This window comes from Ictidomys tridecemlineatus, chromosome 3 (genome assembly GCF_052094955.1).
Source record: "Ictidomys tridecemlineatus isolate mIctTri1 chromosome 3, mIctTri1.hap1, whole genome shotgun sequence".
Lineage (NCBI taxonomy): Eukaryota > Metazoa > Chordata > Mammalia > Rodentia > Sciuridae > Ictidomys > Ictidomys tridecemlineatus.
Genome location: NC_135479.1, coordinates 36,322,606 through 36,349,608, shown reverse-complemented (window position 1 = coordinate 36,349,608; position 27,003 = coordinate 36,322,606). Strand labels below are relative to the sequence as shown.

At 35.7% G+C, this 27,003-nt stretch overlaps 2 protein-coding genes across 21 annotated transcripts in view; both read left to right on the top strand.

Moving 5' to 3' along the window:
* Window positions 1-226: 226 nt before the first annotated feature.
* Window positions 227-21,473, top strand: Ddx52 (DExD-box helicase 52). The gene is given in 16 exon segments (XM_078042420.1): window positions 227-380; window positions 1,461-1,659; window positions 6,921-7,051; window positions 8,240-8,425; window positions 10,089-10,232; window positions 10,898-11,009; window positions 12,317-12,389; window positions 12,684-12,887; window positions 14,386-14,476; window positions 16,427-16,549; window positions 16,661-16,811; window positions 16,971-17,046; window positions 17,709-17,780; window positions 19,699-19,791; window positions 21,023-21,047; window positions 21,049-21,473. Coding segments are annotated over 16 exon segments (1,800 nt in total). The 5' UTR covers window positions 227-293; the 3' UTR covers window positions 21,082-21,473.
* Window positions 21,474-24,229: 2,756 nt separating this feature from the next.
* The window catches only part of Synrg (synergin gamma), a 69,846-nt gene continuing 67,072 nt past the window's right edge, over window positions 24,230-27,003 (top strand). For all 20 annotated transcript variants that reach the window (XM_078042418.1, XM_078042413.1, XM_078042417.1 and 17 more), the window contains exon 1: window positions 24,230-24,381. In XM_078042418.1, the coding sequence (XP_077898544.1) occupies window positions 24,305-24,381 (77 nt within the window). In that variant the 5' untranslated portion in view covers window positions 24,230-24,304. The remainder of the gene's footprint in view (window positions 24,382-27,003) is intronic.

The window sequence follows — 27,003 nt, the reverse complement described above, 5'->3', positions numbered from 1 at the left end:
GTTAACAGTCTCTTCTGTCCCCGCTAAAATGCAAGCTATCTTAGGACAGGAATCTTGAGATGTTTTTCACCAGACTTTCCCTAAAAAATCTAAACAGGGCCTGGGCATAAGAAGATACTAACATTTTTTTAGGGAATTTATAAGTAGCGACCGACTACGCGACGTTAATACCACCCAGCCCACAATCACAGGCAGGCTCCTCCCCCGGAGGCACTTCCGCCGGAAGCAAGGCCGTCCGGAAAAGGAAGTAGACTGCGCAGACGCAATGAGCTCTCGAAGCTTTCTGGGTAAAGATGGATGTCCACGACCTCTTTCGCCGTCTAGGCGCGGGAGCCAAATTCGACGTGAAACGCTTCTCAGCAGACGCAGCTCGATTCCAGGTACTGTGCGTAGGGAACCGAGGCCGGAGTGACTGAGAAGAAGCAGAAGTGTGAGAATAAACCGGCTGCGGAGGGAGCCGACGCACCCGGAGACCCCATGTTCTGGTCCTGCCCCTCCGTGGGGCATTTTTCCTCTTTTGGGAATTAAGCTTACTCGCAGGCCTAACCAGTGCTCGCTTACGAATGAATCTTTTTAGAGCCTTTGGTAGACTTGGTTGATCCTGATGCAGAAACTCTTTCCCTACTTCTTATTCAAAACAAAATCGGAATTCCTTTTAAAAGGAACTTTTCCCAAAACGGGTGAAAAGGAATTTCAAAAATATTTTTTTTCCATTATAGACGACCAGGTTTGGCTTGATATGCATATAGCTGTATCGGACGTGGTTCTTTTAATTGCTCCAACCCGCGGCACGTTAAGTGACCAATGAGAAGAGCAAGTTAGGAATAAGAGATCTTACATAGGGAAAGCAGTGACAATTGAGAGAAATCATTTGGGGTCCAGTGGGGAAAAACTTGAATGTCAACCTCTCTATAAGGGAATAGAGACACCACCCCAAACTTCCACCCCATCCCCGCCCCGTGCAACATGTGTGTTCTTTTGATTGCAGTTTACTGTAGTTCTTCAGCCACATGTTCTGGGTCCAAATGCTGGATCTGTATTTGTTCTTGAGCAATATGTATTGGGTTCAAATGCCATTTAATAGTTTCTAGACCTTGGTCAAGTTACTTCCTAATGCTTTGCTTTTTGCATCTGTAATACTGCTCTTTTTTGCTATACATAGAGTTACTGTGAGAATGAAGTAATTTAATATATATAAAATGGTTAGAAATCTGCTTGACATAGAGTAAATATATGTAAGAGTTCATGTTATTATTATTATTGTTACTATTATAAAGTAAAAAAAAAAAAAGGTCTTTTTTAGATTCCTTTTGCCCAAACATACTCATCAGCTCCACAAATATTTGGTGAAAGAATAAAAAGGTTGGGAAGTCATTTGTTTTATGTTCTTATTGCAAGTCCTTCTTGGATGAAAGCAATACTATTCTGTCAGGTTTCATTTAAATTTTTTGGGGTTTTAGGTAGGGAAAAGGAAATATGACTTTGATTCTTCAGAAGCGATGCAGGGACTGGACTTCTTTGGAAACAAGAAGTCTGTCTTAGGTGATTGTGAAGTATCACAAACACACCAGGAACTCCAAAATGAAGAGAAAAAAGAAGAGGGCCTAACTGAAAAGAAGAGGGAGCCAAACAAGAAAAAGAGGAGGAAGCTGATTTCAGGTTAGTGTTGGATTTCAATGTTTTTTTCTATTGAATTTTTTTCAGTTATAATATAGTACATACTAGCTGGGTGGGGTGACTCACACCTGTAATCCAGATACTCAGGAGGCTGAGGCAGGAAGATTGAAAGTTGGAAACTAACCTGGGGAACTTGGTGAGATCCTCTCAAAATAAAAATGCCTGGGGATATAGCTCAGTGGTAAAGTGCTAACCTAGCATGCTTGAGGCCTTGGGTTCAATCCTCAGCAAAACACACACACAAACTAAAGATGTATGCTTATAAGTCAAACAATATATAACCATTCTTCAGTTGTTGACATTCAGGTTGTTTCCATGTAGTTGCTATGATAAAGATTGCTATAGTAAAGGTATATACATATATCCTTTTGCATATGTGTTTTTATTTCTGTAGAATAATATCCCCAAAGTGGAAGCACTTGGTGAAAGGGTATTTACACTCCTTTCAACATACATTACAAAATGATTTCCCACACCTTTGTCAATGCTGAATATTATTGGATTAAAGTTTTTGCCAATTTAATGAATGAAACTTTTTTATTTATATTTTCTTGATTACTGGTGGGGTTCAGCATCTTTTCATATGCTTTACTGGACATTTACATTTCAAAATTTCTGACTTGGGAGATCTTAACTCTTTACCTATTTTTTCATAGGATTTCCACCCTCTGTATCATACTGTAGGAGTATTTTTCTTTTTCTGTTATATCTATTGTTTCCTGGCCCTATACTGTTTTTTTTTTTTTTTTTTTTTTTTTTGAAGTAGATACTTAACTTGTATAACTTAAGTAAATTTTCTTCTCATTCTTTATCTCCAGTCCTGTATTTCTCTAGGGGGAACCACTGCTAATCAATTTCTTTTGTGTATTTCTAGAGATATTTTATTCATATATCTTAATGTATTCCTTAAAAATATGAATCTTCTATTTACATGTTGATATAGTCTATAAACATGAATAGTCTATATATAAATTGTAATGTGAACCTCCCTCCCTCCTACCCCCCCTATTTTTTTTTTTTTTTTTTTGTTGAGACAGTCTGTATGTTGTCCAGTCTGGTCTTGAACTCTCACTCTTCTTGCTTTAGCCTCCCTAGTTACAGGTGCATGCCATGGTGACCAGCCTTTAAAAAAAAAAAAAAAAATGTATCTTGGAAATTGTTTGGAATCAGTAGGAAATGTCCTCTTTGTTCATTTTTAACACAGCACAGTATCTCATTGTGCATTCCATGGTTGACTTAAAAACTGATTTAAGGGTCTGGGGTTGTAGCTTAGTGATAGAGCACACGCTTAGCATGTGTGAGGCCTTGGTTCAATCCCCAGTATCTCACCCAACAGAATCTAACAAGTTCCTTTGTGATGGATATTTAGATTACTTCTACATTTTTGTTGTTGCAGTGTTACCAGAAATGTTCTACTTTATGTGTATATATATATATATATATATATATATATATATGTGAGTATATCATCCAATAAATTCTTATAACAATTAGATTTATTTTAAATTATAGAATTATTCATCAGAAACATTTTGTCAGTAGGAAGTATACCATTTTGTTTAGAGTAACACAGTGTAGTATCCTATCATATATACATTGTAGGGTTGGCCCCTAATTGATTTGGCAAGTTCCCTTGTGATAGATATTTATTGTATTTTCAGAAATTTGCTGTTACATGTAAATGTCATTTTGTAGTCATTGCAGTGGCTTCAAGGAGGTTTGATAAAACCTTTCCCCACTATTAATAAGAAAAACATGCAGTAAACTTGGGAAAAGGATTTAAGTGTTAGGTAGCCAGAAATACAAGTAGATACTGGAATCATTTAGCATCAGATATATATAGAACATTGATGTATGATAAAATATATAGACATATATCTATTTTTAAAATTTTGTTTTATTTATATGGCAGTACTGGGGATTAAACCCAGGGTACTTTACCACTGAACTATATCCCCAGTCCTCTTTTTTTAATTGTAGGTGGACACCATATCTTTATTTTATTTATTTATATGTGGTGCCGAGGATTGAACCCAGTGCCCCACATGTGTTAGGTAAGAACTGTATTGCTGAGCCACAACCCAGCCCCTTCAGTCCTCTATTTATTTTTTATTTTGAGGCATAGTCTCGTCAAGTTTCCCAGGCTGGCCTCAAACTTGTGATCCTCCTCCTGCACCCTCCCAAGTTGTTGGAATTATAGGAGTCTACCACACAACCTGTGCATATATGTATTTTTAATTGGAAAATTCAAGATCTTATGAATTGGTAATGATTTGGGTATGTTAATGCCAACTCTCTTGTAAAGGAATATACTTTTTTTTTTTTAATTTTTTAGTCGTAGTTGGACACAATACCTTTATTTTATTCATTTATTTTTTTATGTGGTGCTGAGGATCAAACCAAGTGCTTCGCACGTACTAGGTGAGCACTCTACCACTGAGCCACAACCCCAGCCCCAGGAGTATACTTTTAAAAAAATTATTTATCATTAGAGACACCAGCAATATATGAGAATTTTCTCTTTTTATAAATTTTCTCTTCATGTATTTTGGCCTTTTTTGTGCCAGGTTATTCACTCATTTATCAATTTATTAAAACTAATATGTTAATGTGTTTCCAGTTTTTCATGTGCCCTTTATTATTATTATTTTTTCCTCCATTTTATGGGTTAAAGTTATCTTCTTTATGTCTTGGGCAGGGGTAGGGGGAGTTCTGACATTTAAGTTAATTATTTTTTTAATTCTCTCTTTCTTGTTTGTAGTTTCATTTTGTTGTATTGAAATCTTTGATCCTGTGATAGAGTACTTGATAATCTATATTTTCCCTATTGTATTTTAATACATCTTTTGTTATATTCAACTTTAATTAATATTCAGGTCTATTCTAGGCTTTGTTCCTCTTCCATTGGTATTTCTGTGTTTGTACACCAATATCGGCTCGATTTTATCACTGTGACCTTATAATAAATTTGAAAAAGAAAATAAAAATCCAGTAGAGCAGCAAGGCATATCATGTTTTTGACTGGGCAACTATTTTCTCCCTGAAGTGATCTATAGAATTAGTATAGTCTCAATTAAAATTGCAGCACTTTTTTGTAGAAATTTTCAAAAGACTTCATATAACCAATGTAGTTTTTAAAAAGATAAATTTGGAAGACTTAACCCTATCTCATTTCAGGACTTAATATAAAATTAACTAACTACAAATCAAGGTAGTTGATATTACCAAAGAACTAAATAGATCAAACAGAGTAGAGAGTGTATATATACATATATATATATTCAGTTAGATTTCAACAAAGGTGCTAAGGCAATTCAATTGGGAAAGGAAAGTCTTTTTGACAAATTTTGTAGGATTGGTATGGAGAAAAGTCGATGTCATCCCTTATTTCAGACTATATGCAAAAGTTAACTTGAAACAACTCAGATTGAAATGCAAAATCTATAGAAGATAGATTCTAGAAGAAAATAGGAAAACTATCTTTGTTACCTTGAGGTATGTGGAGGTTTCTTAGAGCACCCAAAGCATAAACCATAAAGCAAAAATCAGTACATTGGACATTAAACATTTTTGCTCATCAGTAGTGGGCATTAAGAAAATGAAAAGTCAAGCCATAGGGAGTAAAATATTTGCAACATGTATATCAAACAAAAAACTTGTATTCACTAATCTAAGATTATATCCCCATAGCAATAAGTATATAAAAGACAAATATCCAAAATCATTAGTTATCAGGCAAATTTAAATGAAATGCAATACTAATGCATACCCTTTAGAATGGCTGAAATAAAAGACAGACTATACCAAATGTAGGCAGGAATGTACAGAAATAAACTCTCACATTGTTGCTAATAAAACAGTACAATTACTTTGTAAAACAGGGATTTTTTTAAGTTAAATGTGTACCTATCATATGACCCAGCTATTCCATTCATAGATATTTACCCAAGAGAAAGGAAAAAAGTGTCCTCAGGAAGACTTGTATACAAATGTTCATAGTAGCTTCATTTGTAATAGTCCCAAACTGGAAATGATCCATATGTCCTTCAGCAGAGGAAGAATAAACAAATTGTATGTCCGTGTAATGGAATACTACCTAGTAATAACATGTTAAGTTAGTGATACCTTCTTTAACATAGATGAATCTCAAAATAATCATTCCAAATAAAATAAGCTAGACTAAAATTAGTACATACTACATGATTCCAACTATATAAAATTCTAAAAATGGCAAACTAATCTGTAATGACAGGAATTAAATTGGAAATTGTCTAGGGATGGAGCAGTGGATTACAGGAGGCCATGAGGAGATTTTGGGGCTGATGAAAGTAACCATGAATGTGCTGAGTGCTTAATTAATTTATGTCAAAACCCATCAAATTATATGCTTATATGTGTCTGGTGCTGGGGATTGAATCCAGGGCCTCATACATGCTGGGCAAGCACTCTGTCACTGAGCTACATTCCCAGTCCCAAAATACACTTTAAAATATATGCAGTTTATTGTATGTCACTTAAGTTCAGTGGAGTGGAAAAACAAATATTCCAGTGGAGGGCTGGGGCTGTGTTTCAGTGGTAGAACACTCGCGTAGCATGCATGAGGCACTGGGTTCCACCCTCAGCACTGCATAAGAATAAATAAATAAAAGAGGTGTTGTATTCATCTACAACTAAAAAATATTTTTAAAATAAAATTCCAGTGGGATATGTTGCTCATTATTCCTAAAGTTTTTGAGGTTTCTCTTACGTTACTATTACATTATTTATTCCCCCATGTTAATGGAAGTCATCTAGTCCAGTCACCAAAACAATCCTATCTACTTTTTAATTAAACCTGTGTTGTTTATAGATACATGGAGAATTGCTCTCTTTACAATATTGAGTAGTCCTAAGTATTTTGTTGTGTTCATTGTTATTGTAAGTGAAAATCTTTCTTTTATCCTCTTTCTAGCTGGTTGTTGGATATAAAGAAGCTGGTTGCCTTACTGATCATGTAGTTTTTTTCAATGAATTCCCTCTTTTCAAGTATGCAGTCATCTCACTTACATAATAACTAGCTGAAGCAACCAACAAAGAAAAGAGAGTGAGCTTCAGAGCTCTGATTATCAACACAACTTGTCTATTACTTTCTCTTATCTAGTTGCACAGCTGTTATTTTTTCTTGTTCAGGTGAAAGTATGGCCTGTTTGCTACCTCTAAGACCGTTGTACTTAAAATCTTTTAATTTTAAAAATGTGTTTTAGAAATTATTTCTCAAGAAGAAGATAATAGTATACAGTGGGTATCATCTGTGGAAGCAAAGATTGAAGATAAAAAAGTTAAAGGAGAGAATAAACTAACTTCGGGAAAGTTGGAACATCTCAGAAAGGAAAAGGTTAGAAAAATGTCTTAGCCCTTAAAGTTTATATTTTTCTGAGGCAGGAACTTTTTCACTAAACTTGGGTTATTTCTTTTGGAAAAAGTGAATGTTAAGATCAAAGAATAATTATATTTTCTTAGGTTTAGGTTTTACTTTAATGATAAATTAAAGCAAATAGATATTTGTACTATGGTGGAAAAACTTAAAAGCTTAAAGTTAGGGGCTGGGATGTGGCTCAAGCGGTAGCGCGCTCGCCTAGCATGCGTGCGGCCCAGGTTCGATCCTCAGCAGCACCACATACCAACAAAGATGTTGTGTCCGCCGAGAATTAAGAAAAAATAAATAAATGTTAAAATTCTAAAAAAAAAAAAAAAAAAAAAGCTTAAAGTTATAATTGAAGATTTTCTATTTAGATAGGTATAGATATGTGTGTTTAGCAATTCTTGACCTGCTCAAATTTTAAGATTACTAGTATTTTTAGAATTAAATTTCTCAAATTTCTTAACCCTGTTTGATAAACAAAATTTGGCTCTCTTTCTATATTGAGTTCACTGATTTAGAAAGATTTCCTCAGACAGGGATTAGGAGGTTAGAATTCTTGAGAAACTTGTTCTGTAGGGACAGAATAAGGGAAGTGGGATATAGAAGAAACATCAAATATATCATTGTTGCGTCTGCTATACACTTGCCATGTTGCTGATGGAGATGTGTGTATAGCTAGCTAACTATAGGGATCACTGCAGCCTGCTTCACTATAGAAACTAGAATTTGGCTGTCTTTGAGACAGAGAATGAGGACACATACCAAATAAATACCTCTAAACTCCATTTTGGCATTCAGTTTTAATAAATAGAGTTTTTTATAATAGAGTTGTAAAAAGCATTTTATTGAAAAACATTGGCATTTGTATACTATAAAGAAAATAGATGGATTCAGTGCTTACCTTGTAGAAGTTATGTAAGAGTATAAGTATGACTATGGCAGTTAACACATTAATAAGAAGAAAGCATAGGTACTTTTATTAGGAAGGTCTTCTGTCTATGAAATATACTTACCATCTATGTTGCTTTGGGACTTGGATTTAATCAGAAAGTTTCATGTGCTGCAGAAGCTTATCCCAGAAACAGTTACTGTTGTTTTACAATATCTGAGAATGTATTTATTTGATAATATCAATGGTGGCCCCTTTGCTTTACTTTTCAGATAAACTTCTTCCGGAATAAACACAAGATTCATATCCAAGGAACCGATCTTCCTGATCCAATTACTACATTTCAGCAGCTGGAGCAGGAATATAAAATAAATTCTCGATTGCTTCAGAACATTCTAGATGCAGGCTTCCAAACACCTACACCAATTCAAATGCAAGCTATTCCAGTTATGCTGCATGTGAGTATGAAGGTCTAAGATGCCTGTAACGTTCCTTTCTCTGTGTGTTTGCTCATTCTCTTCCCTCTCTCCTTGAAATCCTTTCTGCCTTATCTGCCCTGTTAAAATCCTTCACTTGATTTTAAGGTCCATCTCAAATGCCTGTGCCTCTGTAAAACTTGTCCTGATCACTATAGTTAGATGTGATCTTTTTCCTTTATCAATACCCTTTGCTTCTTCAGCCCAACCTCAGTTCTCCATGGTTTTAGTGTGTTCTTTTTCTTCTGTATGTGTGTGTGGTTTTTTTTTTTTTTTTTTTTTTTTTTAAAGAGAGAGTGAGAGACAGAGGGGGACAGAGAGAGAGAGAGAGAATTTTTTTAACATTTATTTAGTTTTTCTTAGTTCTTGGTGAACACAACATCTTTGTTGGTATGTGGTGCTGCTGAGGATCGAACCCGGGCAGCACGCATGCTAGGCGAGCGCGCTACCGCTTGAGCCACATCCCCAGCCCCTGTGTGTGTTTTCAAAAAGAAAAAGATCAGTGTGTGTCACTGGGCTAAGAGACCAGAAGCTCAGATCTGCCTCCCTGATTAGCTAGTATTGGAGGAATTAAAAGGAAGGGAGAAGGGAGATACTGATTGTTAATGGGCTGGTAAGAAGGGAAATTTTTAGGGTTCTTTTGCACCAGTATAGATAATCATCATGCTTCTTCACAGTTCACATTTGTTTGGCAGAGGGTATCATCATCTGATGGGGGATTTTGAGCTTAAAACATCAAAGGGTTGGGTGATCTGCCTTCTCCTATGCACATCCATTCTTGAAAAGCTGGTTTCATATCATCCTTGAGTGGATTTTGGAAGCTTTTCCTGAAAAACAACTTAAGCAGGTTTCAGAGGTTCAGTCCATGGTTAGCTGATTCCAATGCTCTGGGCGTAAGGTGGGGTGGAGCATCATGGCTGAAGGGGCATGGCTGAGGAAAGCTACTTAGCTCATGGCAGCCAGGAAGTAGAGAGATTGTTTGTTCTTTTTCTTGCAACATTTGAATCTTCTGAGGATAGGGAGTATGTTTATCTTTACATTGTTGATTGGGTTTTTAATGTCCAGAAGCTATTTCAGAAACAAATGCCTTCTAAAATTCTTGTACATAACCCAACTTAGTTTCTTTTTCCATACTTTTGATTACTTAAATACATGTATAATAGAATGCATAGATTTTAAGTGCACAGTTTAGTGAATTTCAACAATGCATTGTTACTTATAAGTTCCTCTGTCAGGTCATTGCCACTTTTGATTTCTAACCTAATTATTTAACAGAATCCTCCTTAAGGATTGAGCAGCACAGATATCAGGATAGTAAGTTGATTCTGTGATTTTGCTTTTATGAAAAAGTCCAGTGGGGAAGAAAAATTCGAAATAGTGGATGTAATTCTCTTTGGATTTTAGTTGTTCACATTGTCCACTCACTCAAATGGACTTAAACACCAGTGCTCAGAGACTATTGGGGTGGTGATAACAAGAATGGAGAGTGATAGAAAAGCAAATATGGGAAAAGATAGGAAAGTGAATAGGACTTGAACAACTGGATAATTTAATTTTGTTTTGTTGTTTTTATGACTGATAGAATAATTTGATCAGGCTCTGGAACTTTTATGTACTTTTCTTTTTACTTATTTTACATTTTCAGGGTCGGGAACTTCTGGCTTCTGCTCCAACAGGATCTGGGAAGACTTTAGCTTTTAGCATTCCCATTTTAATGCAGCTGAAACAACCTGCAAATAAAGGCTTCAGAGCCCTAATTATATCCCCAACACGAGAACTTGCCAGCCAGGTATGACTTACAGCTTTTTAGTGAGTGCATTTGTGTTTGCTTCATTGATTTTAGCAAGGTTAATTAAAAGGATCTCAAAAGAATAAGGCCCATTAAAAAAAATAAGACCCATGTCTTTTGTCATAGTCAAATATTCTGTATATTACTGCATATGGACCAGTCTTTTAAGACTTCTTATAATTTTCTAAAACATGATGATTTTATCATTTATACTTTGAAGAAGTAAATGTTTTAAGATGCTTGAAATTGAAAAGCTCCTGTGTTATATTTCTCAAATTTTATTTTTCTACTTAGAAAAAATGAAACCTTATCTTAGTTTTTGAGAAAGTAAAACTATGAGCTATTCCACCCTATCAATTTGCTTAATATAAGACACATACAAAGTATGAAATAGTCTTATAATACTCTGTATTCTAAAAAGAACAATATGTTAACAGATTGAAGGAATATTAGTTTTATCTCTTGAAACTAGTTTATGAGGTCTTGGAAAAAACCACTGAATCCTCTTTGGTCTTGAAGTTCTAAAATGCTGATATGCTAGGTTAATCAGCACATTATTATAGGTTTAATTTGAGGTATTCATGAGTTGATAAATTTATTAATAATGTAAAGCATATCTACCCTGTCCAAGTAGCACCTCATCTCTTTATCATTTTATGTTTTAGATTCATCGAGAGTTAATTAAAATCTCTGAGGGAACAGGATTCAGGATACACATGATCCACAAAGCAGCAGTAGCAGCCAAGAAATTTGGACCTAAATCATCTAAGAAGTTTGGTAAGAAATTCATGCTTGGGATATAGAGCAAGCAAGGGATTTGGAAGTTGTAAATATCCTAATTACCACATAAGAGTTGTTAAAAGCCATGTATGTAATTAGTGTTATTTTTCAAGAAACTAAAGAGATGTCCTCCCTATTCCACTCAATGGCAATATAAATATATACCAATGGTGAGATGATTTTGCCTATCTCCGTTCACCTTGGGGACATTTGTGAATATCTGTAGACATTTTTAATTGTTGCAACTGGAAGGGAATCCAATAGCTAATAGTGGGTAGAGCCCAGGGATATTGTTAAATATTTTATAATACCCAAGATATAGCCCTCTACAAAAGAGTTATCTGAGGGCTAGGGATGTGGCTCAAGCGGTAGTGTTCTGGCCTGTCATGCACGCAGCGCTAGGTTCGACCCTCAGCACCACATACAAATAAAGATTTTGTGTCCGCCAAAAACTAAAGAAAAATAAATATTAAAAAATTAAAAAAAAAAGAGTTATCGGACCTAAAATGTTAACAGGCTGAGGCTGCTTTATACCCTGCTTTATAGTACTGATTTTTAATCTGCCATGAAAATACTCTTGCAGGTAAGAATGGATTACATCCTTGTCCTTACAGCAGCCAGATAATCAGATTTTGTCTTTCATCTTTAAGTTCTGAGTAAAATTTCATTTAAAGAAAGAATTTTACAGGGCTGGGGTTGTGGCTTAGCAGTAGAGCGCTCTCCTCGCATGTGCGAAACCCTGGGTTCGATCCTCAGCACCACATAAAAATAAATGAATAAAATAAAGGTATTGTGTCCAACTTCAACTAAAAAAATAAATATTTTAAAAAAAGGATTTTTCTGTGTGGCGGGAGGGGGTTGAAAATCAAATTATTGGATTGTATATTATTATTGCCTCTTAGAAGTTGAGAAGACTGTCCAAATAAATAAAAAAGATACAGTAGTTTATGCTATCATGGAAAAAAATGTTTATTGGCTTTCTAATAAGGAAGAACTTTTATGTCAGTAGCTTTTCTGTCCCCTTCCAATGAAACATTATTGACTTGAGATTCAGAAGGCTTCATTTCTTTAAAGAGGGATATACCTAGCCAGTGTTGGTGCAGGCCTGTGATCCCAATGATTCAAGAAGCTAAGGCCAGAAGCTCCTGAGTCCTAGGCTAGCCTCAACAACTTAGCAAGACCCTGACTCAAAATGAAAAGCACCCGTGGGTTCAGGCCCCAGTACTATACCCCATCCCCTGCCCCCCCACACACAAAAGTGATGTGACTTATTTTTTGCAATTTTTACCATTTGTTTCCTGTAGATATTCTTGTGACTACTCCAAATCGACTAATCTATTTATTGAAGCAAGATCCACCAGGAATAGACCTAACAAGGTACAGATAATATTTTAATGTCCTTCATGTATGTTTTTCATTAGTTGGTTATATTTTATTCTAAATTACTTGTATTACTTCCCTTTGGAGCTTATCTGCTAAGTTAAATCAATGTTGATTTTTCATGCTTATTTTTCTTATATATCTTTTTCTGGTATGATACCTTTTTTTAATATGATAAAGTGGATCTGAAAAGCAGAATCATGGTTTGACTTCCTCTTGTGTCCCCACAGTTTAATGAAGTGTCTTGGATCTTATAGTTTAATGTTTACAAATTGTTCTGTTATTTCTTAGTGTTGAGTGGCTGGTAGTAGATGAATCAGACAAACTGTTTGAAGATGGCAAAACTGGGTTTAGAGACCAACTGGCTTTCATTTTCCTGGCCTGCACATCCCACAAGGTCAGAAGAGCTATGTTCAGTGCAACCTTTGCATATGATGTTGAACAGTGGTGCAGACTCAACTTGGACAATATTATTACTATATCCATTGGAGCAAGGTAACTAATTGTTGTTGCACATTATCCCACTGATTTATTTTCAAATACATGTGATTCTTAGACTCAAGGAGATAGCTTGTTTGGCATGAGAGTCTTATATAAGAGAGTTTTACTTAAAGAAATTTTTGTTGTTTTTGTTAAGTTATAATTGATTGATTCCTTTTTAAAAATAATTTGGTAGGGTCTGGAATTATAGCTCAGTGGTAGAGCCTATCATGTGTGAAGCCCTGGCTTTAATCCATAGAACCAAAAAAGAAAAAAGGAAGGAAGAAAGGAGGCAGAAGTTAACTTAGGAGAGCATTTTATTTTAAATAAATGTATTGTGGTAGAAAACAGTACAGGGAAATTATACTGTGACCAAACAGAATATTATACAACAATGAAACAATAAGTATAAAGACTGTAGCTATATTAAAAAATTTCTTGTGACATCATATTAAATGGAAGAGAAAACTGGATGTAGTGGTATGCACCTGTAGTTCTAACTACTTGGGAGATTGAGTTAGGAAGATCACTTGAGCTTAGGAGTTCAAGGCCAACCTGGGCAACATAGTGAGACTCCATCCCCCCGACCCCGACAAAAAAAGAAGTAAAATGGGACAATAAAGAATATACTGTCAGGCTGGGGATGTGGCTCAAGCAGTAAAACGCGCTCGCCTGGCATGCGTGCGGCCCGGGTTCGATCCTCAGCACCACATACAAACAAACATGTCGTGTCCGCCGAAAACTAAAAAAAAGTAAAATAAATAAATATTTAAAAATTTTAAAAAAAGAATATACTGTCTGCTTTAAACTTAAAATTCATAAAAAGAAAGCAGAGCCAATTTACCATAAGTATAATATAAAGGCAGACAACAGAATGGGAAAAAATAAAGCTTTAATACCTCTCCCTCTAATCATCATTGTATATATAACCTACCTCTAATCATTAAGAAGAAAGTTTAGCCATACAGAATAACAACCTTAAAAATGTTCTCATTATTTTACCCAGTAATTTTATATTTAGAATGTTTAACAAATAATCAAATGAAAATTGTGACTAGAATACAATAAAACATAAAAATTCATTCTAAAATGGTAGAATTTTAAGTAATTTATTTATTTTTTTATAATATATATTGTTATTTTGTGGTTGTTGTATGTTTTGTTTTGTTTTGAGATGGAGATATGCCATGTTGCCCAGGCTGGGCTCAAACTTGTGATCCTCCAACCTCAACCTCTAGGGTAACTGGGATTATAGACGGTACCACTGTGCCTGGCTTATATAACTTGAATATTTCCTAAAAATTTCCTCAAAAGATAACATTTTTATAATTAGAACAAAACATTTTAAAATAACAATTCTACTGTCAAATTAAAATATAAATATTTACTTATGTTGACGGTAGAAAAGTTGATTTTATGGAGTTCTGTGTAAAACTGTTGATTATTATTTTAGAGTTCAGTGGGGAAAGCAAAAAGTGGCTCTCATGAACTACTAGATATATTTTCTCCTCAGGAATTCTGCAGTAGAGACAGTAGAACAAGAACTTCTCTTTGTTGGGTCTGAGACTGGAAAACTTTTGGCCATGAGAGAACTTGTTAAAAAGGTATGTGGGTTTTGGTAAGGTTTACCAAGTCTTACCTGGTGGGAGGCCCCGCAATACCTCATCATCATACTGCCTTTTACTTAGTGGTCCAGTGGTGGTGAGTCTGTCTCTCCTGCCTCAGAGTTGGCTAGGAGAAGACCCACCTGATGCTATTAAAAGCATATTTTTCCCCTCTGTATATATGTCCCATTCATCCCCACATCCTTCTGCTGGTTTGTTACAGAAGAATTGGGGCATTGTAGAATGAGTTAGACACTGAGTGGGGGTTTCTTTTATTGTACCTTTGGTAAGTGTCGAGTAGAAGCCATAGTTTAAAAAGTTAAGTACTGTGGGTCATATATACTAAGCAAAAAGAAATATAAATTCTGCACCCTGAAATTTTGTCTTAATTAAGGGATAAAGTTAAGTATACTTATATAATATAGTTTGTGATAAAATGCCATAAAAGGCAAAAGCATCCAAAGAGTCATAATGGACTATTGGGGTAAGCCCATTTGGTTGGAGAAAGTTTTATACAAGGTATCCTGCTAATCAGAGCCCTGAAAGAGAGTCTATAGGACAAATGGTGGAGGGGGAAAGTGTTCCCAGTTCAGAGAGCAGCCTGAATAAAACTTGAAGAGGTGACGGTGCATACTATATGTTTGGAGACTAATGAAGAAGTTACACGTCTAAGGCAGGGTGTATGGTGGGAATTTAAGGATTAGGTTGGACAGTGAAGTTAGGGTCAGATTGAGAGACCTCTGGACATTTCTGAAGAATGTGGCCACATAATTTTTAAGGAAAATTAGTCAAACAATAGTATGTAAGATGGGGTGTAAAGAAAAAGGCTGAAAGTGAGGAAAATAATTACTAGGCCGTTAAATTAGACTGAGCAGAGATAAGGAGAAAATAAACAAGTGTGGCCGCGGATAAGGTGTTTGTAAGTAATTGTCAATGATATAAGTGGTATGCTTTAGAGGTTAAGAGCATGAACTCTGGAGCCAGACTACCTGGGTTAAGATTATAGCTCCAACATTGTACTTTGATGCAGTTTAACTCCCCTCTGTTCCAGTTTCTTCATCTGTAAAGTGGGATAATAATATCTACCTTATAGAACTATTAATAGTATTTGAGTTAATATAAACATAGTACTTAAAATGGTGCTTGGCATATAATAAATTCTATATATATTCATTTTATCAACATTCTTAAAGGTATCACTTGCCACAAGGAAATTTTAAGGTTTTCAAAGATAATCATATGGACATAATACAGCAGAGATTCTTGTTTTTGTTTTGTTTTGTTTTCTTTTCTTTTTTTAGCAATGTATGAACTTTGGGAAGTCTGTGAATTGTATGTCAGATTGTGTGAATAAGTGGTTGCCAGTTAGAAAGCCTCATCACTTTCATTAGATGCCAAAAGGAGTGTGTAAACCAAAATAAAAAGGCTAAGAAGAACTAATATGGGCATTTGAAGATACAGAAACTTGGTTTGAAAGAGGCAGGGTTCGATGATATAAATATAAATATAAAAATAATCTGCTTAGAGGTTGATACTGAGATTTTATTTTATATAATAAGATAGAAATTATATTAGAACTTAGAACCAAAGACTAAGATAACAATTAAAGAAACATTACAAGCAGAATCAAAATTCTGAGGCATATAAACCAAGAAATGATTGTTTCAGAATGGACATCCAGTACTGTGACTAAAAAGTAATTGATAAGTTTATTTGAATTAGCATGATGAATAATATAGTTCAAATTAAGTGGAAAGAGCTCATTGTAGAGAATGGATGGTGAGGAAGATGAAGGCAGATTTAAACCACTGGCCTGAGGCATTTGGCAGTGAAAGTACAATAAATTGAATTTGGTTCTTTTGTGAACTAAAATCATATTTTGATATATGTCTGGTTGTATTATTGCTTATGAGTTATGTGTACTAACTTTTGCTTTTGTTCTTTTAAAAGGGTTTCAGTCCACCTGTTCTTGTTTTTGTTCAGTCCATTGAAAGGGCTAAAGAACTTTTTCATGAGCTCATATATGAGGGTATTAATGTGGATGTTATTCATGCAGAAAGAACACAACAACAGGTAATTGTGTACTTCAAAACCTTAAAGAAATACTGGCATTAAATTTATGAAGTGCCCATTTTTCATTTCTAGCTTGGTACTACAACATTTAATATTTATTTTCTTAAACAGAGAGATAATACAGTCCACAGCTTTAGAGCAGGAAAAATCTGGGTTCTTATTTGTACAGCCTTGCTTGCAAGAGGGATTGATTTTAAAGGTGTGAATTTGGTGATCAATTATGACTTTCCAACCAGCTCAGTAGAATATATCCACAGGATAGGTAAGTTCTCTTTATTTTTTCTTCCTCTGTTGTGCCCACTCATCTATCCTTTAGAAATACTCACTTTTTAATGCTATGAAAACCCATCACTTTTTATGTGAACCTCGAGAGTCCCTTTGAAACTTCCAAAAAAATTTTTTATGGTCTGATTTCTCTTAGGTCGAACTGGAAGAGCAGGGCATAAGGGGAAAGCCATTACATTTTTCACTGAAGATGATAAACCATTATTAAGAAGGTAAATTAGGAAAAATACCTTAGTATCCAATTGGCAAAATTGTCTCATTATTTTTGTATGTATTTTTTTAACAGATAACTACAAAATAGCTATGTCCCAAATTCTGTTAATGGTGTTAAGCAGCTAAATTTTAGCCATGGAAAAAGGAAAAATGAACAGTCTTATCTTTCCTTCTATTATTAGAACTTGGAAGTAGTATTGCTTTGAACGCCTTTCACATATGCTTATGTAGGGGGTGTATTCCAACAGCTTTGGATCCACCTGAGGTCTCCTTAGCAACCCCAACATAGTGTAACTATGCACCTCAGTTTTCTATCTACGAAATAGGGATAACAATAGTATTTAGGGTTTTTGTGAGGAGTGAATAAGTTAAATGCAACTCCATAGTAAACACTACCACTTAATAAATGTAAGCATGATACTGGCTTCATTCAGTGTTTCCTCCATGATTTGGCCTAGTTGTTTTTTAAGGCTTATTAATGTTAAAATGGTTACTATGTAAAGTTCTTCATCAGTACATGATTTCAGACCAATAGATGGTTTTCTCAGTAATCCACATTGTTGTATATTAGAACACTACTGGAGTACTTTGTGTAGTTATAGTTCCTTTTATGTTGTACTTTGACAAGATACAGATTTATGTTTATGGGGTTCCTTTTCAGTGTTGCCAATGTTATACAGCAGGCTGGATGTCCAGTACCAGAGTACATAAAAGGTTTCCAGAAACTACTAAGGTATAATCTTGAATTTACCTTCTCTTTCTGTTTGCATATACACTGTTACTTTTTTGTTGTTTTTTTTGTTTTTTTGCTTTTTATTTATTTCATAATATCTTCAAATAGTATATTGTTTAGTTTTAAGTGGTTTTGATCTTATACATAGATGCTCCTTGACTTATAGTGGGGTTACATCCTGATAAACCCACTATAAGTTGAAAAGATTGTAAGTCAAAAATGCGTTTAATCTACTCCCCTACTGAACATCATAGCTTAGCAACTCTTTAGCGTATCAGTTGTTTACCTCTGATTGAGTGGTTTACTGGGAGCTTTGGTTTCTGCTGCCACCAGCATTGCAAGAGAATATTGTACTGCATAGTGCTAGTCAGGAATAGTTAAAATTCAAAATATAGATTCTACTGAATGTGTGTCATTTTAGCATTATCATAAAGCTTTAAAAATTGCAAGTCAACCCATTCTTGTCAGGGATCTCCTGTAAATGGTGTCAAACTAGATATGTCCTTTTACTTTGTTTCTTGCTCAACATTCAGTTTTTTTATTGTGTGGGTTTTTTTAAAAATTAATTTTAATTGATCAATTAGTGTATTAATTACCTGGGATCAAAACCAAGGCCTCATTAATGATTGGCAAGCACTCTTACCCCTAAGCTACACTTCCAGCCCTTATTTTATTATTATTTTTTGAGTATGGGGTAAACTACATAATAAAATTTTATCACCTTTTTTTTTTCCAGTTGTAAATGGACAAAATACCTTTACTTTATTTAATTTATTTTTTTATGTAGTGCTGAGAATCAAACTCAGTGCCTCATACATGCTAGGCAGGTTCTTTCTCTACCACTGAGCTACTACCCAGCCCCCAAATTTATCATCTTTAAAAAATTTTTATTGGAGCATTATAATTATACATATTAGTGGGATTCATTGTTGCATACTCATACATACACATTAAAATTTACCATCTTAACCATTTAGTGTACAGTTCTCCGATGTTAAATACATTCATTATGTTATGTAGGCATTACCACCATCCATCTCCACAATTCTTTTCCTCTTAAAAAACTGCAATTCTATATCCATTACACAGTAACTCCCCATTTTCCCATCCTTAGGCCCCAGCATCTACCATTCTATTATGTGTCTCTGATTTTGTCTACTCTAAATAGAATCATACAGTATTTATCTTTTTGTGATAGGCTTATTTCATCTACCATAATTTTAATTTCCTCAAAGTTCCCCTATACAATATAATCAAAATTTCCTTCCTTTTTAAGGCTGAATAGTATTCCACTGTATGCATGTACCACATTTTATTTATCCATTCATCTGTTGGTGCACACTTTAGTTGTTTCTACATTTTAGCTGCTGTGAACATGGGTGTACACATGTCTTCGAGACTATTTTCCTACAGTATTGATTTGTACCATCTCTTGACATTATAGTTCTAATAGTACTGCAACATTCAGGGCATTTAAGATAAAAACATTGCTTCTGAATACTTGTAAATGCTGTTTTCTTTCCTTGCCAGTTTTCTCATCCTTGAAATTTTAACTATTCAGACTTTTAAAAAATTATTCAATGTGAGTGAAATATACTTAGAGTTATTTTAGTTCATAAAATCATATAAAACAGTTAACTGACCAAAATCAGATTCTAATGCTTGTTGAAAAAGGGTATAAAGTTGCCTATTTTAATCAGTCAGTGCCTTTTTAAAATGTTGAGTTGAATATATCATACCTTTGAGATACTCTGTAAATGCTAGTTTATTAAAGTGGACGTAGCCCACCTTAAACCTGTAAGTAGTTAAAAAATGAATTTTGTGATCAAGAATCAAAATGAATGTTAGCTGTTGTTTTTCTGTTTTTCTGAATGAAGTTGCACTTAATTTATTTCCTTTCCCACATTGTAACTTTCAGCAAACAAAAGAAAAAGATGATTAAGAAACCACTGGAAAGGGAAAGTATTAGTACAACTCCAAAATATTTTTTAGAGAAATCTAAAGACAAACGGTAAGTATATATGGTTTAAAAAAAAACAAACAAAAAGCTGCTGTTTGACTCAATCATATAGTTAGGGTAGGCATTATTTTTCCGTAGGATATAGTTTTAGTGGTAGAATTAATAGGTCTATGGTCCATTATAAAATGTGATAAAAATAATATCTCAGGTTGCCTGTTTTGTTTTTGTGGTGCCGGGGATTGAACCGGGGCATTGTGCATGCAAGGCAAGCACTCTGTCAACTGAGCTGTATCCTCAGCCCTCCATCTGGTATAATAGAGGGAAAAACCGAATTTGAAGCCAGAAGACTAATTCTAATACCTACTTTCCTTTGTGACTTTGTGCAAATCTTTTTACTCCTATATATAGTGGAAATAATTATATAAATAATACATTCGCTGGCCAGGAGCATTGGCATACCTGTGATCCAAATGCCTTAGGAAGGCAGAGGCAGGAGGATCGTGAGTTCAAAGTAAGCCTCAGCTACTTAGTAAGGCCCTAAGCAATTCGGTGAGATCCTGTCTCTAAATAAAATACAATAAAGGGCTAGGGATGTGGCTCTGTGGTTAAGTGCCCCTGGGTTCAATCCCTAGTACCAATAATAAAAATAATACAAACTGTGTTGCTCAGCCTTGGAAGACTGGATAAGTTAATATATACTATAGAACTTTGTATTACTATAATATAGTATGCAAACGTTTTTTCAAAAATTTTTCCTTTTGCTGTGTTACCATTTAGTTAATGACATTCATCAGTTACTAGGCCATAGTATCAGATTGTTGGAATTCATATATGACATTTATTACTAGTGTAAGATAATTGGAAAGTTACTTTACCACTCTGTCTCATTTTCTGTATCTATAAAATGAGGATAATAGAATCCTCTAAGTTGTTAGTAAGATTACCTGGGTTAATTCATGTAAAATACTTTGTAACAGTGCCTAGTATTTAATAAGCAGTGAATCAAAGTGAACTTGTATTATTAAGTTAGTATTAGAATCTGTCTTTGTTATAAGTATGAAAGTGATCAAAGACTGTACTAGTGTAGTTTGTTGTGATGTTTCTGTCTCCTCTATGTGATAATGATTTTCTATAGGGCAGAGACCATGTTTAATGTATCTTTGTGTTCCTGTGCCTCTTATATTTTGATATTCAGCAAGTTTCAGTGTTTATTAAACCCTCAGAGTTATGGAAAGTCAATATATATAGAATTTCTGATTGAATTTCTCTTTCCTTTTCATAGGAAAAAGGTCACCAGTCAGAACAGCAAAAAAGAAGGTAGCTCTTGAAGATAAAAGTTAAAAAGAGACTTTGTAACACAGAAATATAATTATATGATACCAGCATGAATGATGTTTTCTTGGAATACTTCAAGTTTTAATATCACCTCTACCAAACATTTGAAATCAGCTACAACTACAAGTGACTGAAAAATGATCAGAAACTATCAATGCAGCATGCCAAATTTTAATTTGTAGGTTAAAATCACACAATGAATGTAACATTCATTGTTATTTTTGTGGTTTGAATCCAGAAAGATACTTCTTATAGAAGAATAAAAGTTTATGCTAAAAAATAACATCCAAATGTGGTGAACTCTTATGGATTTTTCCCTTCAAGTTTGAAGGAAAGAGTGATGTATGCTATAAAGAGGCATCTGGAATTAAATTTTAAAATAAAGCCTTGAGATTGAATGCCCCTTCCACATGCTTTTTTGGGGGAGTGGGGGGCGGGGGGGGGGTGGATGGGAGGCAGCACAGATTATCTACCAAAAAGAAAATTATTGTTCTATTAATATTAATTTTTTAAAAAATGCTTTTAGTTGTAGATGGAACAATTATTTTATTTGGAACAATACTTTTATTTTATTTGCTTATATTTATATGGTGCGAGATCAAACCCAGTGCCTCACACATTGTAGACAAGTGCTCTACCACTGAGCTACAACCCCAGCCCCAATATTTCTCAATTTCTTGATGATCTTTTGTGATGTGGGTCACACTAAAGAGATGCTTATTCTGTGGCTGGTTATTCAAGTTTCTTAGGATTTGAAATTGTGCTCAGTTTAAATACCCTTAGTATTACACCTCTAGTAAGGTAGCTTGTATTTAGCTATATAATGTTGCAATGGCAAGATTATGATCAGCCTCTCCCTTTACTTCATTCTCCATCATTTATCCATGCTCTTTTCCATTTAATATCGGTTTGCTTGAACCCATTAAGTTTATCCCAATAAGGAAGAATGTTGTTACTTGATATACTCTGGTTTCATTCTCCTACAGCTTATCTTTCCTAAGGCCTGATGGCCCTTCATATATTGAGTAAGCAAGTCTCTGTCAGAGATAAAGGATCATGATCACATAGTGAATGAGGCTATTTGCTATGAGCAGATATTTTTTTCAATAACTAGTTTTTTTGTACAGTGGAATTAAAAAAAAACCACAAGTAGAGTGACATCTTAGAATGACTTGGTTATATAAAGTTATTAGCAACTTTTAAATTAAATTTATTCATTCAGCCTTTTATTCTAGAGTCAACACAGATTAACGCTGTCTTGAATGTTTTACATGGGGTAGAATTATTCATTGGAATTTATTTAAATGGGGCCTATTGCCACAGGATGCAAAAAATACTGATAGCATATTATTTTATGTTTGTTTGTTCTTGCAAACAGGTCCTGATTCTATATTCTGAAGGTAGGTGTGTTGATCCAAAGCCATTTGTGAACTGTATGACTTTGAATGTTTTTTCTTAGAGCTTCAGTTTTTTTCATTTATGAAAACTATGTCTCAAGACATACAGTTAAACTCATAACAAATATACCTTCAACAAACATTAAGATTGGCAGCATAGCACAATCCCTGCTCTTAAAATTACTGAAGGAGATAAGTGAAAGAACAAATAGTGTGGCAAATGCTTTGTTAGATGTAAGACCAAGATGCTGAAGCATAATCAGGGGCCATCTAACCCAGATTGGGAATGCCTTGGAAGGCTGGCATCTGAGTTGAGTCCTGCAGATAAAGAAATTAATAGGCAGTGAAGAGGAACAAAGTATACCAGACAGAGAGATCACATCTGCAATCCTCGATCTATACTACTTTATTTTCTCATTTTTAAGTATACCCTCCTTTGCAAACATCCAGTCCACAAAGTGTCTTTAGAAATCTGTATCAAATTGGTTTGTTGATAGATTAATACTGGATTTTAACTCCTTTATATCAGTTGGAGCTATCGGCTACATAAATTTCACCATTGTCCAAGGAAGGGGAGGAGTGAAATTTAGTGAAAAGACAATACATAAAAATTGAATTGCTGCCCCTAGTTAAAAACAGCAAGGACTGGAATCAAACTGACCTGGGTTTGAATTCTGATCATACTGCTATAGCTGTATGATCAGGGTATGTTAAAGTTTTTAAAGTAATTTTTTTCCACAGGTACACTGGACTTGTAAATGCACCTAAAGTTCCTGAGTAGTGGTTTGTGCCCAATAACTGAAAACTTATTACAAATTATTTCTCAGTCCTAAGGCAAGAGTGAATAGGTTTATTCTAATCTATTACTCAAGGGCTTAAAAACTTTACAGATTAGTAGTTTGTTTAGGGAGGGGGAAATGACAGGAAAAACATGCCCAAATATATTTAGAGCAATTAACTGCTTTCCAAACACCACTGCTGCCTCTGCCTGCAAGAATGGGGTAGAGGTCAGGAGGGCACTACTAAATGGCACCATGGTAGACTCAAATACAAGACTTGTGCACCTTGGAGGTTTCTTATGTGGATTGGTTTTTTTTTAAATTTTTATTTGTGCTTTTGGTTTTTTACTAAAGTAAATTTTAAATACGTTAGGTGTCTCAAATGCTGAAAGGAAACAGCATGCTGAGTATCAGGGAGAGAGAGCTCATCAGTGTTCAGCACTGTGAAGCTATCAAAGGGCCAGCCGGGATCCATCCACTCTTAACTTTATGTGGTGCTGAGGCATGCTAGGCGAGCGCTCTACCTCTGAGCCGCAACCCTAGCCCTCCATACATTCTTCTTTTATATATATATTAGTTTTTGGTGGACACAATATCTTTATTTTACTTTATGTGGTGCTGAGGATCGAACCCGGTAACTCATGCGTGCCCTCCTTCATCTATTCTTTATGTGCAAAGTAACAATGAAATCCGTGTACCTAACATCCAGTTTCAGAATTACGATTCGACCTGCTTTCCACTAATGGAATTGCAGGTTTGCAAACGCGAAAGACCGAGTCAGCTGGGCCCTAGCTGCGGGCCTCCCGGAGGATGAATCAGCTCCCTCGGAGGGGAGCCCGGCCAGCCCAGAGCCAGCTTTGCACCTGAAGGCTTCCCGGCGGCGCCAGGCCAAGTGACGTAGGCTGCCGCACCTCCCCGAGGGCGGGCGGGGGAAGGGGGTGTCACGCGGCCCCGCCTCGTCGCCCGGCCGCGGCGCGGTGGGGCCTGGCATTTGCCCCGGAAGTGGCTGTCTTCAGCTGACAGCTGCTGGCACGGCGGCGGCCCCGGAGCAAGATGGCGCTGCGGCCGGGAGCCGGAGCTGGCGGCGGCGGGACCGCGGGACCCGGCGCGGGGGCCGCCGGGGGAGGCAGGTGGGTGTGAAGAGCTGAGTGTGGGCCGGCGGGGACCCCCCCAGACCGCCGCCGCCGCCCAGCGGTGCTGGCCTCGCCGGAGCGAGGAGTGCTTGGCGGTTATGGCGGTTTTCGCTAGCTCCGACCCCTTTCCTTTCGGCTGGGCTGCAGGAAAAGGGTCGTCTCCAGGGACGCGGCGCCTGGCGCTAGTGTCCCAAGCTCCGGGGCATCGCAGCCTGGGACTTCGCGGGAGAGCGAGCGCGAGCTCGGGTGTGGGGAGGGGAGGCAGAGAAAGGAAGGGTCCGCTCGGCGGGTTGGGCCACCAGGAACCCCGACTCCTCGCCTCCAGTCCCCCTGCATCTGAAGCGACCGGGGTCTTCCCTTTTACAGGGCTTTCCTGGGCTGACCAAGATGTTGTAGGGCAAGCTTTGAAAAATCTGAATACAAAGCTGTTGCCGAGATGTGTATGTTTTCCATTTGTCTTTTCTCCCTTTACTGTGTCTTGTCCTCCTTTTTGTTTATTTCCTTGACACACGACAATCAGGAAAATCTGAAGACCTTTGAATTAGTGATTGGCTTGAAATAGTGCTCTTGAAGATTAACTATAAGACTCATGTGTGTCCTTTTCAAAAAGGCATTTAAAAACAAAGAAAATTCATTGTTAAACAGCAGTTATGCATTTATTAGAACAAAGCTTCCAGACTTTGACTTAGCCCTTTAAAAATCTGTCTATTGTCATGTTTCAGGTAATAGATGGCTGCAGTTCTTATACCCAGAACTGTAAGGGGAGAGGTACAATTACCTGGTCTGAGTTTGTTTTATTAACTAACACATTACTACACACACATTTGTAAGTAAAATTAGCTTTTTATCTTTAATAACCTAAATTGTCTTGGAAAATAAAGTATTCGGTTTTTACATATAGTTTGTGAAGTCATGAACACTACAAAGTGAGACCTTTTAATATTATCCCCTCTTGCAGGTGCTTACTGTATGCTAGGGGGGAAAGCAGTCTCTGTTGAAACCACCTGTGTGCAGCTCCATTTTTCATTTCCTCTGCAGACCTCTTTGACTTCAAATATAAAACTTTTTACTTCTTATTTTGTTTTCTTCTTTGTTTCATTAGAGCTTTTTGTGAATACTTGATATAAATTTCTAAAGAAAAATTTAATCTATTTATTTTTATGTATGATGACAGTTTCTAAAATGTTTGTGACATTAATTTGACCAGCTCTAACATTAGTCTCCTTTTGATTGTACCCTGAAAGGATGACTTTAGAATAGATGGTAGATAATTTATAAAGGGCAAAACTGGCCCATGACTTGAGAAGTATAATTTTTTTTCAAATCAAGTAAGGCAGCAAAAAGGCAGTATATGATTAATAGCACCAAGTTCTGGAAAATATCAAAAGAATTTCATGTTCTAGGCCTAAATATTTATTTTTATTTTTTTGCCAGGGGGCGGGGGAAGTGGTACTAGATATTGAACCCAGGTGTGCTTAACCACTGATCCACATCCCCAGCCCTTTTTATTTTTTTATTTTGGGCCAGGGTCTCAGGCTGACTTTGAACTTGTGATTCTCCTGCCTCAGTCTTCCTAGTTGCTGGGATTACAGGTGTGCACCACCATACCTGGCTCAAATTTCAATTTTTAAAAAAATTATTTAGAAAGGATCTCATGTGCAGAAAGTTAAGAGGATTATTTTATTTTGTTGTTGTTTTTTAACTTTGGTTTATAGTATTTTAATATCATTGATCCAAGGATACAGATCTTTTTTTTTTAACTGTGGCCTGAATTTTGATAGAAATTAGAATGACTCATTAAAAAAAAAATACCGTACTGTAAACATAGTAATGTCTGCATTCTCAAAAACTCTATGACAAGTTTGCTACATATATTGGAAACTTTCTGAATTGAGAAGCTATGTGCTCAGTAAAGAACATTATGGTTTTTAGAGGGCAATGTAAGGGGCATACCTAACTATGTTTTATGAAAAAGAAACAAGCAACCTCTCTAAACCCCTCCCCTTGTCCCCCTAAGATCTTAATGGGGAATATTTATGAATTAGAAACGATCATATTTCTTAGAACGTCTCTCTATTCCAAAAACCTAAGTAAAAACCAGGGGCATTTTCCAACTTTAACAATCGTCTGCTTTTGATTGGTATCCTGAAAGGATGACTTTAGAATAAATGGTAGATAATGTATAAAGGGAATATATATACTTCTCCAAGAATGGAGAAGTATAGTTTTTTTTTTTTTTTAAATGAAGTAAGGCAGCAAAAGAGTTGAAGATCTGGATTAGTGTAATTGTTCATCTGCTAGTCATTGAATACCTATGTGTGTAAGGTACTGGTTTTGATGAATTTAAAAGATATCCAAGACAAGATTCCTATCCTAGGAAAGTATATAAAATAATTGTAGTACAAAGGAAAGGAAAACAAAGAGATCACATCCTTTGGGGATATTCTAATTTGTGAGGTCTTCTGTATACTTGTATACTCTTTGAGGGTTTATATTCTATCTTCCACCATTTCTGGCCCATTTGGGCACACAAAAAATCTTTTGGTAAATATTTGATGATTCCACCTGAATTAAAAATAAAGCTGTTTTGTTTCAGCTGTGCCCCTCAGTTGGAGAAAG